Below are 16,077 nucleotides of genomic sequence, written 5' to 3'. Positions count from 1 at the left end.
AGAGACGGACAAATGGAGTCACCACTGGTAGGACCTCGCCCTGCTCCCAACCCTTTGCCCAAAGCTCAAGCCATTCAAAAGCCTGGCCAAGCGTTGTCAGCCCTTTTCTCGATATTTGCCAGCGCTGGAATTCTCCAAGCTCCCTCCCACGGAGCAGGCTGGCAGCAAAAGGGTCCGGCAGCAGAGCAAGAGGGGCATCTGCCCCACCCAAAGCAGAAAATGGCAGATCCCAGCTGAGCATGCCTATTGCCATGCAATGCTCAGCCTGGTTTCGCAAGCCCCAGAGCTCTGGCTCATTCTGGTGAAGCTCTCGCACCTAGCCAGGATTTGGGGTGCAGAGTCACAAAACATTTCTGAGGTTTGCAGACTCCCAGTTCCAGGTCCTGCTTCCCACCCTGGCCCCATCTAGTGCTCTGGCAAATGTACCCGCTGAAGGCCCTTGAAAGCAGACGGCATTATAGCCCAAACATCACTGCACGATGGGATGCTCAGTCCAGTTCCGGGTATTTTCATCTGCATATTAACTAATGAAATGCACAAGATAGCTGAAGTCATTGCAATGAAGCTACCTCCATGCCAGGGGGCTAGCAGAATTCACCCACTGGAACCTAATATTTGTGCCCCGTACTCTTTGGTCTGCTCTTCTGTAGCTATGGGGGAGAGTTTTGAAAGCACAGATAGCAGCATGGTGCCCAACTCTCTTTCAAAGTCAATGGGAGTTAGGTGCCTTTGAAACTCTCCCCATGTGGTCCCTTGGAGCAGGTTATTATGACCAGGGCTCACACGATGGGACTGTAACCTCTCTGAATCGTGTACACAGCTGGTTACGAACTTTCCATGCCCAGAACAACAGCATGTTTACACCTAGTGCCTCGCACATGTAGGGTACATTATGGTATTTCAGAACGGCGCAGTCACTGGGGAATAGCTTTTAGCTCCTTGTTCCGACATGTGCTGGATTTTCCTGCCTAGGAGTAGGCATGTGGCTTCTAGGACAGTGAGAAGAGCAAGTCCAGTATGCATACGACATGCAGGCAGAATGACACTCAGACAAAGACACAGGGAACATGTTGAGACCGGGGCAGTTTCCAGCAAAGCCCAAGGGAGACACAAAGGGGGCCCACCCCGAACCGCTCGCACGGCTCTCTTTTCTTTAATAGCACAGGTTACAGCGCAAGTTGAGTGATTAAACATTGTGATTATAGCAAAGGGGGTAGCGTGGTGGGGCTTCTCAGTTGGGAGCCTGGCCTCTCTGGGGGCTGGCATAACCCAAGGAAAGCCCGGTTAGTTAAACACAAAAAGAGAACACAGGAGAAAATTCTAGGACAATCAGAACAAAAGCTACGTAGGAAAACAGACACATGTTAGCACACATCCCTACACCCATCGCTGAGACAGGGCTTGCTCTGGCCCTCAGGTACACATCGGCAAGCAACCTCCCTGATTCGGCCATGGAGCCCAGGTGGGACTGAGGGCCCATGAGGGCTATTTGACAAGCTAGCCTGTCATTGTGGGCTTGGCGTGTTTAGAAGGACAGAATAGGAGTGTCTCTTTGGGACAGGACAGCTCCTCTGCCAGCACCCAATGTTCCCTTAAAAAGTGCTGCAGAGACAGTGAGTGAAGCAGGAGCATCTCTCCTGGTGTCTGGGAAGATGCACCGTGCTGAGAGAACCGCCCCTGCCATCAAATCACTGGCTGGGAGCCACCGAGACTCTCTGGGCTCCTCCTAAGCTCAACGCGTCCACCATGGTACCCAGCCCCTCCTGGGAATTCTCAAGAGGCGCTGTTTACAGGGAACATTGCTTTTCCCAAGAGCTCCTGCTCCACTCAGCTGCCAGTCCTGTACACTGTCCCTAGTGCAAAGCTCAGCAGAGCCCCAGCACGGTTTCTGGATCCCCCACGATTTCACTGTGCACTATTTTAAAAGTGTCAATGAACAGGTCCATCCACTCCTGCCGCTCATGTCCAGTGGCAAACTTGGCGTTCTCGGCGGTATAGGCCAAAGTGGCCACCAGCTGGCTGTACGTGCTGGGGTCCTGGATTTCCCGCGTAGAGTTTAGGAACTGGGCGATTGACTCTTTGGTGTAGGGGAAAGGTATCTTGACCTCCTCTTCCATGGGGCGGAAAATAAGTGGGTTTGCATTCCCAGGGTTCCTGTCATCTGCAAGTGAGTGTCAAAAGAATATTTTCAGGGCTCGCTAGCACTGGTGTGTCCCCCACTGCTGCTCGGTTCTCTTACGTACCCTGCTCTGTAGGAAAGGCAGCCAGCACGGGAGGGAGCAGCAAAGACCAAAGCCTGGAAGCTCCGCTGTAGCCCTATCTCACTAAAGGACCAGATCCAAAGTGAAGGGAGAGCTGCTTGCTGCCTCCCATGGGGTTTGGATTGGGCCCTTAGACAGTACTTGGAAGAGGATTTGCAGTAAATGTATGAAGCTTCTATACAGCTACTGATGCATGTCCCCTCCTTCCTCCTGCACATCCTGCTACGGAGAGAGCTGCTGAAGAAGGAAACTGTCCAACCTCCCTCTGAGCAAGGGGTCAGCTGGCAGCAGACAGCAGGGTTTGCCAGGTTGTTTCTGGGCAGCTGTCAGAGCGTTTCCAAGGGCCCATCCATGCAGAACTCAACAGAGTGCATCGGGGCAAAGCCACGGGCAGCCAACGAGGCATCCACCAGAAGCCACCCCACGAACACAGGCTACATTCCTGCACTGCACTGAGCCGGCCCCCTGAAACACCACGCAGCGCTCGTCTGCAGCGGACGGTTGCCTGGGTTAGAAGGGGCCCCCCAGACCCACAGAGATTCACATGCCAGCCTTTACCTCAGCTCAGGTGGGCTCTGTGCTCAGCCCCACACGCTGAGCATGGGCCCCAAAGCAATAAATACCCTATTCTCCAGCAAGAGCAGCCCTGTGCATGGGAGCGGCCTGGGGCTCTGGGGCTCCTGCTAGGCCCCAGCTGCCCTGAGGAGCTGGCAGCGCTGGGGGGCAGAAACCTTTTTGGGCCTCCTATGCCGGTGGGGAGTAGGTGCGGTGCAGCTGGCTCCATGGGCTGCCTCCTCTGGGCGATGGAGCCCGGGGGCAGCATGTGGCGGAAGAAGTCACTGGGACCCCTCCAGGGCTGGCACTGCAATGGCGAGGGGCTGTGCGCAGGCTGGCCTACCGCTTTGGAGACCTGAGTGTAGAGACGTGTTTGTGGGAGATTATAATGCAGAGACACTCCCTCACAGGGGGCACCAGGGTGAACACAGGAATTTAGAGAGGTGCCCTGGAAATGGGGGCGAGAGACCAAGCACAGCACTTCACCACAGCCCTCTCTGGTTTGTTTTGCTGGAAGTTTTATTCCTCTCTCATTCCCTGGCTGGCTGTTAAATGAACGCCAGGAGCGTTACACGGCCTGAGAAGTGCCACATGAGGAGACTGCCCTCATTGTGAGGTTAGCTCCTGTGTTTGAAACTGAAAGCAGAGGCGAGGGGAGCAGCAAACAGAGAAGAGCCAAGGCTCGTGTGTGCATTTTGTGAGCACAACAATAGCTTGACTAGCTTCAGAAGGGGATAAGAAGGCAAAAATGGATATGTCGCAACCTCCATCCAGTCTGTCATTGTCCAGCAAAGTTGCAGAGAACTGGAAAAAATTCAGACAGAGATTTGAATTGTATAAAGGGGCAGTTGAGAAAAGTGATAAAGTGAAATCATCGATCTTTTTGCATGTGGTTGGGGAGGAAGCATTGGACAGTTATAACAACTTGAAGTTTGGAGACAGTGAAAGTATGAAGTTAAGTAAAATACTGACTAAATTTGAGGTACGTTGCATGCCAAAAAGGAATGAGACCTCTGAGAGAGACAAATTGTTTACATGCATGCATGCAAAAAAAAAAAAAAAAATGGCGACACCAATAGCAACATGTGACAGAATTAAGGAAACTTTGGTGAGCTGACAGAGTCTCTGATCAGAGATAGCACATGGCCTTTAATGCCACCAATGATTCTAAGAGAGAGACTGCTCTGCGAAGACAACTTCACTTTAGAAAAAGCTCTCCAGACCTACAGGGCAGCCGAAACTGTGCACGTACAAGCCAGAGAGCTGCATTCACCAGAAGGGGTTCTCCATCTACTAAGTACAACGGCAGATAGCCGGAACAGGTCAAATCAAAGAGTGGAACCACTTGCTATGAAAACCACTTCTAGCTGAAGGCTGGGGACAGAACGTCATGTCGAAGGTGTGGATCACAGCATGGCCCCGGACAGCGTGTTGCCTTTGGGAAACTCTGTCATAAATGTGGGAAAAATAAGCATTTTGAAAAATGCTGCCGCTCCCAACTGCAGAAAAGTCAAGTGCATTCAGTTAAGGACAATCTGGTTGAGGAGTTTTCCCACAGACATGCTGGGATCTAGCAAGCCGGATGAGAGGGCCTGGATACTGCCTATGACAGTGAATGGAGCAATTAGTCCACTGAACCTGGACACAGGAGCTTAGGTTAATATTCTGTCCGAACAAGATTATGAGAGACTAAAAATAAGACCAGAACTGGGACCAACAAAAATAAAAGTAACTGGTTATTCTGGAACAAATATACCCGTGAAGGGGATGTGAACTGATAGCAGCACGTACAGGCCCTTGCACTGTAGTGCCAAAGGAGGAGACACCAACTTTAGGCCTGGCTGCACGTGAGCAACTCAATCTGTAAAACTGCAAGATCAGTCGCTCTCTCTCATCAAGACCACACTGAATTTGATTCCTTGGCGTTCGTCCAGGAATACTGTGATCTGTTTCAAGGGCTGGATTGCTTGCGGGGTGAACACAGAATCCAGACAAACAAGCAGGTCCCTCCAGTGCCCATCCCTGCAGGAAAGGTGCTATTTGCACTCGGTGACAAACTCAAGGCTGCGCTTGCAAGGGTGGACGCAATGAAAGTAACACAAACAACTGAGGAGGCAGCAGAATGGGTGAGCTCGCTAGTCGTTGTGGAGAAAAGGCAGCGGCCCGCTAGGCAGACGCTTAGATCCCCGAGACCTCACCAAGGCTATAAAAAGAGAACATGTCAAACTACCAACCAGAGAAGAGATTATGGCGCAATTTGCAAATGCTCAGTATTTCAGTATATTGGATGCAGCCTCAGGATTTTGGCAGCTAAAATTAACTAAGAAAGCTCAAAACTATGCGCATTAAATACCCCAGTTGGAAGATACAGATTCTTACGTTTACCCTTTGGCTTAGCTTCAGCATCAGAAGTGTACCACAAAACCATACAGATGATCTATGGAAACATTAATGTCATTGACACCTCAATGGACGACATCCTCACCTGGGACTCAACTAGGGAGGAACATGATTACAGACTTCAGGATGTCCTAGATGCAACTAGAGCTGCAAACCTCAAATTAAATAGGGAGAAATGTGTTTTAGGGGTTACAGAACTGACTTTTGTTGGGGACTTTATTTCCAACAAAGGTGTAAAAACTGATCAGAGGAAGATTTCAGCCGTTGAAATGATGCCATGTCCCCACACAACGAAAGATGTCCAATGGTTCCTGGGATTGGTTAATTACCTTGGAAAATTCATACCTAAGCTATCTCCCAAAGCAGCGGCTTTGAGAAAACTCCTAGAGAATAAAAATCAGGGTGCAGAACAGGAGGAATCATAGGAAGGTTTAAAAACAAACAACTAATACACGAACCAGTGTTGAAGTTCTATGCACCAGGATGGCCTATTAGAAATTTGAGCAAACGCCTCATAGTCTGGGTTAGGTGCAGCGATTTTACAGACGCGTGAAGATCTGTGTTCCCCCTAAGCTGTGCGGTTGTGCAGTGGCCCAGGAGTGAAACAAGTGCCACACACTTGATGAGCAGAGTCGCGCACGGCAACGTGTGTCCAGGTGCCCCTCCTCCCACAGTTCTGCAGCCACGTTGCTCCTGCCCTCTGCCTTGGAGCCCCTGGCAGCTGCTTCCGGGACCCTCCTGCTGGCTGCGCAGAACCCGGGGGGAGAAGGGGGTGCTGATGTCAGGGTGTCCCTCTGCCCTGCTTCCCCCCTACCCACGTACCCCGTCTCTCCAGAGCCGGGGAGGGGGGACAGGGCTCAGGAGCAGGAGAGCTCAGCTGCTGTAATCTGAATCTGAGCCTTCTGTTGTGAGTGCCTTAAAGACACGGCGTATGGTCTCTCAGACTTCCCCAGAACCCAGCACACACACACTCTGTCTCTGTGTGTCAATCTCACACACACACACTCTCACAGTCTCTGACATACTTATCTCCCAACACGTATTTGTGTTGTTGTTTCAGAGGAGCAGCCGTGTTAGTCTGTATTCGCAAAAAGAACAGGAGGACTTGCGGCACCTTAGAGACTAACCCATTGATTTGAGCGTGAGCTTTCGTGAGCTACAGCTCACTTCATCGGATGCTGTAGCTCACGAAAGCTTATGCTCAAATCAATGGGTTAGTCTCTAAGGTGCCGCAAGTCCTCCTGTTCTTTTTGTGTTGTTGTTGTTATTACTTCTTGGTACTTCTTGCAATGCACAGATAGTCTCTGTAATTTTATGCTGTCAAAGTGCTGTTATTTTAGTTTGACTGGTCTGTGCATTTCATAATTTTATTTCTCTCTTATGCTTAAGTTTAATTCTTTGAATAGTGAGTTCTTAAATGCCTAACCTGTCCTGGCTGGAGTAAATTATCCCTATGGTAACTTTTTAAAAATAAATATTCTATGTAGGTTTTTCGTTTCTACTGGTGGCGCACATCCGCATATTACCTCGGTGCACGTAACAAAATTCATTCCACACATGGATGGAAAAAATTAGAGGGAACATTGGTGAGGACTGTTGGCAACCAGTGTCATATCCAGCCAAATCACTGACTGAGGTAGATACCAGATACACACAGATCCAGAAGGAGCTTTTAGGAATATTGTTTGCCTGTGAGAGATTCAATCAGTATATTTATGGCCAGACAGTGGAAGTTGAAATGGACCACAAGCCCTGGATAGTGTTATTTAGCAAACTGTTAAATGACTGCACCTTAATGATTCAAAGCATGATGATAAAGATGCAAAAGTATAATTTGGTTGTGACTACACTCTCGGTAAATTCATGTTCACTGCAAATGCACTCTCCAGAGCAGTGGCTCCCACAAAACCAGAGAAGACTTTAGAGATAGAAATGCAAGCCTATGTAGATTTGATTGTAAAGTCAATTCCCATAGCTATCAGGAAACTGCAACAAACAAGAGGAGAAATGGAGAAAGATGAATAATTGGGGATCCTTAAAGAAGTGATAATTAAAGCATGGCCTGAAGAAATAAGCAGTTGCTGTCCAAGTATAAGAGACAATTGGAACTGCAGACATGAACTTTCTGTGATAGATGGGGTGGTTTTCAAGGGCAGTAAGGTTGTAATTCCAGTGAGCTTCTGAAAAGAAATGCCACAGAAGATCCACGAGGGTCGTTTAGGAATTGAGAAGTGCAAACAATGAGCACGAGGGGTGCTGTATTGGCTGTGGATCAATCATGACATTACTAATGTGGTAGGAAACTGCTTTTCCTGCTTGAACAAGCCAAGCCAACGGGCAGAGCCACTGAGATCTCACCCAGTTCCACGAAGGCCTCATGAGAAGGTTTGTGCTGGCTAATTTACCTGGCAATCAAAGGATTATTTAATAGTCACAGATTATTCTCTGTAGCCAGAAATGTGTACACTGCACAGTACCAATAGTAAGTCAGTGATAGCTGGCATGACGGGAATCTCCTCCAGACATGGAATTCCAGATGACGTCTTTAGTGCAGATTTTAGGCAATTTGCCCTAGATTGGGATTTTCATCACAAAACATCAAGTCCAAATTATCCCCAATCAAAAGGACTTGTGGAAAAGTCTCTACAGACAGTAAATAACTTTATGAAAAAGGTTTTTTGCCAGTGGGGGTGATTGGTGTAAAGTGTAACTGGTTTACCGAAGTGCACCTCTGGAGAATGACTTTTCTCCAGCTGAGCTGTAAATGGGAAGAAGGCCCAGATCTAAGGTACTAATCACTGATAACTTGCTGAAAGCTCATATCAATGAAACCATATGGAAATGAAAGAAAAGCAGAAGTGGAAGCAGAAATATAATTTTGACATAAAGGCCAGAGATCTCCCATCTCTTAACCCAGGTGATGGGGTGTGCCTGAGGAATCACACCTCTGATACTTGGAGCCAAAGGGGTTCCATTAAAGAAGAACAGTGTGCAAGGTCTTATGTCGTCCCGATAGATCAGTGAGACACATTCTGGCATAACTGAAGGGATCTATGAGTAATCCCAGAAAGTTCCAACACATGGACAGCTGAGGTGGACTCCGGCATTTCCCATCTGACTGATCCTTTATCATCAACAGAGAAAGGAGAAACTGTCAAGGAACAAGAGAACTCAGACTCTAATGAAAGAAAAGACTGATATTGAGAAGATTGGAGAGGGAGCTCAAACATCCTGAAAGACTCAGAGACTTGCTAACCTGCCTGGAGAAGGGGTAGTTGAGAAAAGTGAGTGGTGAAGACACTCCAGAGTGATGTGCTGGTAATCTGTCCTCTCTAGAGAGGACACATTGGGTTTATGGAAATGTACTAGATGGGTTGAGAATTTAATGCAGGTGTTGTTAGATGGTTGTTAGCTATTAATCGATATGTATATAAAGAGTTCATTTGTTTTTTAAGAGGGACGATGTAGAGCCATGTTTGGGGAAGATTATAATTTAGAGATGCTCCCTCATAAGGGACAGTGTGATACATACGGGACTTTAGAGAGGTGCTCGGGAGGCTGGGGTGGGGAACCCAGTGTAGCTGTGCTCAGCACCTCACCTCAGATGCTCTTCAGTTTCTTTTATTACAAGTTTTATTCCTTTCTAATTCCCTGGCTGGATGTTTAATGAACCCCAAGATTGCTACACGGAGGCCAATTTCCACCCTGCCACAGACCTGCCTGTGTGACCCTGGGCGAGGCATTCAGCCTCCCAGTGCCAGTCCCTACCTGCCCAGGGTATGCCAGCCCTGCCCTGCCCCGGGGCCAGGGGAAAGCCATTAGAGACTGCGAGTGCCTTGAGGCCTGCTGCTGACATGCGCTCTGTAAGACCCAGGGCTTGGCATGAGTGGGGGTGGGGCTCCTTGGCGTGCTCCCGGGCCAGGCCTGCCTGTGTTTGGCTCCAGGCCCTGGCTGGCCACTGACCCATCCGAGGGGCGGGTGACACATGCACATCTCATGTACCCCAGATAACGGGCAGCTCCTCAGAGCTCAGCACGGACCCAGCTGTCAGCCACAGGGCAGAGAGCTCAAGGTCAGAGTGGCTCTGTCTAGCAGAGCCCACCACAGCATTGCAGCTACGTACTACCAAGCCCTCAGCTCACCTATGCTGCCCGTCACTGGGCTCCTCCCAGCTTTGGCCATGGCCCGCCTTCCCAGGGCCAAACCCAGCTGGACCTTGCCAGATGTCACACACAGCCTGGCAGGGAGCCAGAGCCAGGACAGCGCTGGGAGGCACCCGGGCGCCCCCTAAATCCCACTCACTCCCCAGCCCAGTGGGAATTCCACCCACCCAGAGCAAAGCGACACCCACCCGTCACCGCCAGGCCTACGCCTTCTCGGCCACCACTCCCGAGGGGAGTCGTTCTACAACAGCCATGTTCTGTGGGTGCAGGCTGAGCCCTGTCCAGCCTAAGGCCTGGGTGGGGGAATTCCGCTGGGGACCCTTTTAGAGTCCCCTGTCTCCCCCCAGGGGGTTTCTGATCCAGCCGTATGCAGTGCAGGAAAAGGGAAGTGGTTCTAAGCGGTGCCGTACCTGGCGCGGGCAATGAGAATGGCCGAGAGCTGCTGTGTGACGAAGGCCACATTCGCCCGGGCCCGGGGTCTGATGGACGCTTGGCCCAGACCGAGCAGAACCCGAACATGCTGCTGTTCCAGCTGCCAGCGACGCTGCCCTGGCATGGTTCCTCTTTTCAAATCAATCCTGAGCCCATGGCACTGCTCCCACCCCACTGCCAGTCTGACCTCGCAACTAAGCACAAAGCAGGGCTCTGAAGCACAGACGCCTGGCGCAGCCTAAGACAAAGCAGCAGCTGGAAGAGCAGGCTGCTGCATCCTTTTGAGATCTCTCCAGACCCAGATTCAAAGCAGCTGGGTAGGACTCCATCAGACGAGGGGCTGGAGTGCATCGTCGGGGGGAAGGTGCCGCATTCGGGGCTAGCCGTTCAGCTCCGCAGCGCAGGGTTAAACCTGAGTCAGCGAAAGGAGTCAGCGGGGTTTGCACAGTCCCGACTGGATATTCGTGCACAACACACAGACTGACCCGACTCTCAGGTGTCAGGCGCGGCTGCAGCAGCAGGCATGGTCAGCGCGACGCACAGCAGCAGATCGGCAGGAGGGGAAGGCGCCCAGCTAGCCCCTCTCTGGCCTGGGACAGCAGGTTGGCACTTTCATCACAAGGTGGAAAACTCCACCGTCTTCCCTGCTCAAGGCTTTGCCATCTCTCCCTCCTCCCGGCAGTCCTTGGCCAGTCTTCCCCAGAGAGGGAGGCTGGCAGCCCGGAAGAGGTTTCTCTCTAAAGAAGCTTGCACAGTATTTTCCCCAGGGCAGTCGGGAAGTAGAGCTCCCTACACATGGCTTTCCAGGACAACCCTCGCCATAGGGCATGGCCCGGAGCTCCCTGCAATCCCTCCTCAGTCTTGCACTCCAAATTCACAAGTCAGGGCCCTCAACGTCATGAGACTGGCTGAAAAATCACGAGATTTTAAAGAGCTAAGAAACTGGGATTCTTTTTCTTTCCGTCTGCTTTCCCAGCCTGCAGGGGGCCCGTTTTCCAGCCTTGCTCCACAGATTCCTTTTTAAACAAGTCACTTTCCAGTCCACGTAAGTTGAGATCCCGCAGTCCCCTGACCTGTGGAGCGGGGGCTTTCGGAAAACAACATGGTGAGACTCATGACTAAACCACAAGTATCGGCAGCACTGGGTGACCTGTTGTAACCCGCACGACTCGCATATCGCCAAACACTGGGTCTCTGATTAGATCGATAGATATGGAGCGGGAGGGAATATCTGTTATTGGACCAACTTCTGTTGGGGAAAGAGACACGCTTCCAAGCTGCACAGAGCTCATTGGCAGGTTTGCAGACAGAGAGAGATTGCACTTTCCGTGCTAGCAACAGTAGCTGAGGCTGGAGTTTTACCACTTAACAAGCAGAACGTGGTCCAAGCACTGGGATCTGCACCAAGCAGCACCTGCCTCTCTTACCCCACAGGGTTGTCCCGCCCCACCACACAGCCCCTTTGCACCCTGCTCCCCAACTCAGTGTTACTAGTTCATTTCAGTACAGCCAGTGTGAGCCAAGTCTCCACTGGAAGCCTTCCAGTTCCACTGTACTGCCCGCCCAGCCCCACTGAGACCTGCAGGGCAGGATTTCCAAAGGGTGGGGAGTTTGGCTCTGGGGGTTCGGCTCGTCCGATAACAGACAGGGACCATGTGAGCAGTTCATTCCTGGATTTGGATTCCAAGCCCTGCCAGGTCCCGTGGGGATTTAGGATCCGAGGTTTAGGCATCTCCACTGGGATGAGGAGAAGGGAGAGAGGGCTGAGCATGGCTGTACTGCACACACGTACCTGCCTGTGGACAACCCTCAGCCAGACAGGCAAAGCGGGGGAGATGGAAATTGGGGCCTCTCTTGAGATAAAGTGACAGCCCCCTTCTCTGCCCCCGCCGGGGTATTGCGTGGCTGGAAAGGCTGCCATTCCCCACCCACCCCACAGCCCATGACACTACCGTGCGGCGCGGAAGATCTGGAGCCGTTTGGCATTATTTTTACCTGTTTGGCAGGGCAGTTCTGGGCAGACGATCTGTGGATCTGAAACGAGAATAAAGGAGCAGCTAGCGAGATGGCCTCAGCAGCAGGCCAGGCCTCTTGCCCCGTGGTGGGCGAGGACACACACCGGGGTGGGTGCTGCCCATGGGGATCTGCTCTCCATGGATCCATGGGGATCTGCTCTCCGGTTGGGGAAGAGCCGGTTGTGCTGATCTGCATTAGGGAGATGCGCTCTCCAGTGTAACTGACCCAACCACATGCATTGTTACCCGGTGTCATCGCGCCGTGTGCTGCATACAACCGACCAACTCGCACCCCAGCCCTGGCCTCGCTCGGTGACTGAGCCAGGGTGGCAGGTGCAGACCTGGGCAGAGGACGTCCTCCATGTTGTCAATGAATTCCTCAGCCACCAGCTCTGAGAAGAGCCTCATTTTCTGGACGCGCTGCTGCTCGTTGCACGCAATGGAGCGCAGGGTCTCGTCCTGGTCTGGCTGGTTGAACATGTCGCCGATGCCGATGGCGTTGACGATCACGTCTCCCTGGCAGAAGGCCTGGAGGTTGTTGTCGTCGTCCCGCGGATCGTGGCGCCCGTCTGTCACCACCACGGCAAACACACGGGCTTTCTCTCGCCTACTCTCCTTGATGAGCTTGTTGTAGGCAAACTGCAGGGCTGAGGGCGTCCAGGTGCCCCCGGCGATCCATTCCAGACGCTTCACCGCCTCCTTGAAGTTGGACAGGGAGTTAATGCGCTCGTCGTTGAGCTGGATGGCCTCGAATGTCCCCTCGTGGCTGTACTGCACCACCCCGACCCGGGCACCTGCAGGGAGACAGATGGTGACGCCCCGCCATTCTCACTCCCCTGGCACCCTCCCGCAGCTAACTGGGGTGTGTTCCCTAGGCAGGGCACACACTGGCACCATGCTATAAATGCCAAATTGTCTGGTGAGGGCGTCATCACTCCAGACCCCTGCACGGCAGCATCACGTGTGACATCACGACACTGCCACGCTGCGTCATGCATGCCAATGACATGCACCAGTGACAAGCACCGAAAGACAGAATGGTTTCACATGGTCAAAGTGCTGACACGGTGTTACAAAACAACGGGGGTTAAAACAAAATCCAGACAATTCCAATTCTCTCAGGCTCTGAACAATAGATTTTTGTATAGAACAATCCCTAATACAATAATAATCTAAACCACCAATCCCTTATTGCTGTTCTAAAACACAAATACAAAGCTAAAGAGCACCCCAAATCATATTGCCTTACAGTCTGAAATGCTCCTAAGTAGCTGCGCTCTATGACAGCTGACCCATCTCTCACAGGCCGCTGATAGCAAGTGGTAACACTTCTTTAAATCTTACATGTAAACGTTCCCTTTACCATCAACACACACACCTTCGTCTTTATTAACATACACACTCCCACCGCCCTACACCACACTGGCTGACAGATTTACTCCACTTGCTGACGGTTTCTCCTGAGCTCTTTCCCTCTGCTGCTAATGTCAATGGACCACCCAGCAAGCTTCCTTCTTCTCTCTTTGTTCTCTCCTGTCAGTGCCTTTGGCTGCCCACTGCCACACTGCCTTTTCTACTGTCCTGTCCGAACTGTCTAGGCACGTTTGCTAAGCTCCCTCCTGCGCACGCCCAATTCCAAGCATGCTGGAACGCACGCCAACAGTCCTCGCAGTCCCACCATTCTCGTTACCGCAGAGTTATGAGCTGCTGACCTTTCCCTTAATTTGGTTTTCCCGCCAGTTTTACTGTGACCTTTAACGGTGGAGTGACTCTTGCTTATTTAAAATGGGAGCCAGGGACACAGAATGGAGTTTCTCTGGTATCAGTGGGAGCCTGGGGAGGGAAGGGAGTCCTATGAGAAACATGTGACTGCCCCCAGCAATCAGGAGACAGTCAGCAATGGCCGCCGGCCGTGTCATGAACATAGCAGCTGCCTCTTCCCAGGCTCTCCTCTGGTTCGGAGCCCAGTCTGCACAAGGACCTATAGGCTGCTTGCCGTGTGGATGCCTCCCTTAGGGCAGGTGGTTAAGAGGTGGGGACCCGAGGGCCCCGTCTGTCTCTCCCTCAGAGCGCCGCGCCCCTGCTCACACGCATCCCGCACCTGTCTCTGACTTGGGGTCCTTGGCAATGGAGCCCAGGCGGCTCACCACGTTGATGACAAAGTTCTTCTCCAGGGAGAAGTTGGTGTAGCCGATGCTTTCGGAGCTGTCTATGACAAACACGATGTCCAGGGCACCGCAGCGCTTCTCGCAGTCTGGGGATGGGAGAGAGGAGCGGATCACAGGGGGGACAAGGCCAGCAGGGACTGCCCAGAGAGCAGGGAGGGTCTCCACCGCATGGGAGGCCGTCCACGGGAAGATCCCCCATCAGGTCCCTGCCATCCGGCCTCCGGCCAATACCTGAAGGAAAGCGAAGCTATCCACAGGCAGCTGGGCACCTCTGGGAGGAAGCTGATGCTCTGAGGCACAGACGTGGCTGGACGCTCATTAGCCTTATCTGAGTTTGCAGAGTTGAGTGAATTATCTAGCCCTTTACACACCCAGCTCAGCAGGGACTCAATCCCTGTCCCTGGCAGAGGAAGGCTGCGCCCAGCTGCGACCCACCATTCCCTGAGGTCTTTCTGCAGCACCTCTGCTGGGAGAGCACTAGAGACCGGCCGGGCTGTTTCACGCCGTCTGGGCAGCTTCACCGCTGCGATGGCCCAGCGTGCAGGGGCCAGCACGGACAGTCAGGCCCAGCGGGGTCGTTATTTCCCTGAACCTGAGCAGTGGGTCTGTGCTCTGCTGGGAATGCCATCGCCGCCACGGGCAGGGCACGCTCGGCACGAACGGTGCCAACGGGCAGCAGCTGTGCCTGCGGGCCATACGGTCTGTGAGCAAACCCACCCAGCAAGTCTGGTCTGCTGCACCCCAACTCTGAGGCCGTCAGTGGCACATGGGGGAGAGCTGGCCCTCTCCTCGGGGTGAGGTCTGCCACGTACGACCTTCCTGCTAACACCAGAGGCGCGGAGGGGGATGACTGGGGAGGGACCCCCCCGGGGTTCAGAGCCAAGCTGCTCAGCACTGACCGAGCCCCCAAAGAGAAGAGCATTGGACTGACCGCAGCAGCCGCAGGTTTCTCTCACGTAGGTCATCACATCGCAGTCCTGCCAGCAAAACACAAGGAGCAGAGCGCTGGTGAATGCCAGCCTGCCCATACGGTGGGGGTGCCCCAACCTTTCCCGGCCCGCAGCCCGGCTTCCCTTCTGATCATGCCCTTCTGCATTCCCTCCCTCAGACTCCGCTTTGGCTGTGGCCAGTCCCACACTGATCTCCTGCGAGTTCTGCGGCCAACAGGGGCATTCGCTGCTGCTCTGTGCTACAGGGTAAGTCCAGCCAGAGCTGCATCCCTGGCACCAAGAGCAGGGATCTGCCTCTGAGTCTCAGTCCCACTCAGCATGTTGCAGGGGAACCGTCCCTGGGTGGGCGCCATCCCCCTGCCCCCCAGCTGTATCCCTATGAAGTAACTAGGAGCCTGGCTCTACTTACGGTTAGGCCAGGATCTCCGGGTGGGCCCGGATCACCCTGTAAGAAGAACACAGCGGTGTCATGCCCTTTCCCGGGACTCACCTTTGGGATCTAGACACAGCTGCCTGCTGGGGCTGGATTCAGGCAGGCGCTGGCAGGAAGGGGAACGGTAACAGACCCCAGAGCGCCCAGCTGGAATCGTTAATGGCTGGCCCGTAAGGGAGCAGCCCCCTGCCAGTCCGGCGGGGGGAGGCCCTACCAGGGCTTCCTCAGCCTAGCTGCTGCAAGCACGTGGAAGATGCAGGGAGAAAGGGAGCAGCTGGGCGTGACCGATCTCACGGTGGCACGGTACGGTACCTCGAAGCCCTTTGGGCCTGGGCTGCCTCTGGGGCCAGGCTCGCCGGATGGGCCGGGGTCACCCTGGCAGGAAGAGAAAAGGAATGAATTGGACAGGCATGACGTGGGTGATACTGCTGAAGGAAAAGCCCCTCCCACTCGCCCTGGTCAGCAACACCCCAGCTGAGTACCCCAAGGGCTGCTGGACACTAGCTCCTCGCCGCAGGAGTGGCTGCGAGACACGGTGCCCCTGGTGCGGGGGCCACATGTGCCAAGGGGCCGGCAGGCAACACGTCCGGCGTCCAGCCACGCGCAGGGTGTGCTCTGGTCTTGCAAGCGGCCTGGCCCGCAAGCTGCCAGTTTGGTTCAGGGTTCTGGCTTGGGGGGTGGGAGCGGGGGCAGACTGCGA

At 53.2% G+C, this 16,077-nt stretch overlaps 1 protein-coding gene across 2 annotated transcripts in view; it reads right to left on the bottom strand.

The window, feature by feature from the left end:
- COL6A2 (collagen type VI alpha 2 chain) overlaps positions 1-16,077 on the bottom strand; it is a 49,740-nt gene that overhangs the window by 4,353 nt on the left and 29,310 nt on the right. The window contains exons 22-28 of one of the 2 annotated variants that reach the window (XM_073306927.2): positions 15,690-15,752; positions 15,354-15,389; positions 14,926-14,971; positions 13,928-14,080; positions 12,168-12,620; positions 11,807-11,845; positions 593-2,161 (exon numbers count right to left, since the gene is read on the bottom strand). In XM_073306927.2, the coding sequence (XP_073163028.1) occupies positions 1,866-2,161; positions 11,807-11,845; positions 12,168-12,620; positions 13,928-14,080; positions 14,926-14,971; positions 15,354-15,389; positions 15,690-15,752 (1,086 nt within the window). In that variant the 3' untranslated portion in view covers positions 593-1,865. Of the gene's footprint in view, positions 1-592; positions 2,162-11,806; positions 11,846-12,167; positions 12,621-13,927; positions 14,081-14,925; positions 14,972-15,353; positions 15,390-15,689; positions 15,753-16,077 lie in introns of those variants that run through there. The other variant, XM_073306926.2, reaches the window with a different exon arrangement.

Source organism: Lepidochelys kempii, chromosome 11, assembly GCF_965140285.1.
Source record: "Lepidochelys kempii isolate rLepKem1 chromosome 11, rLepKem1.hap1, whole genome shotgun sequence".
NCBI lineage: Eukaryota > Metazoa > Chordata > Testudines > Cheloniidae > Lepidochelys > Lepidochelys kempii.
This window is presented reverse-complemented; position numbering and strand designations above follow the sequence as displayed.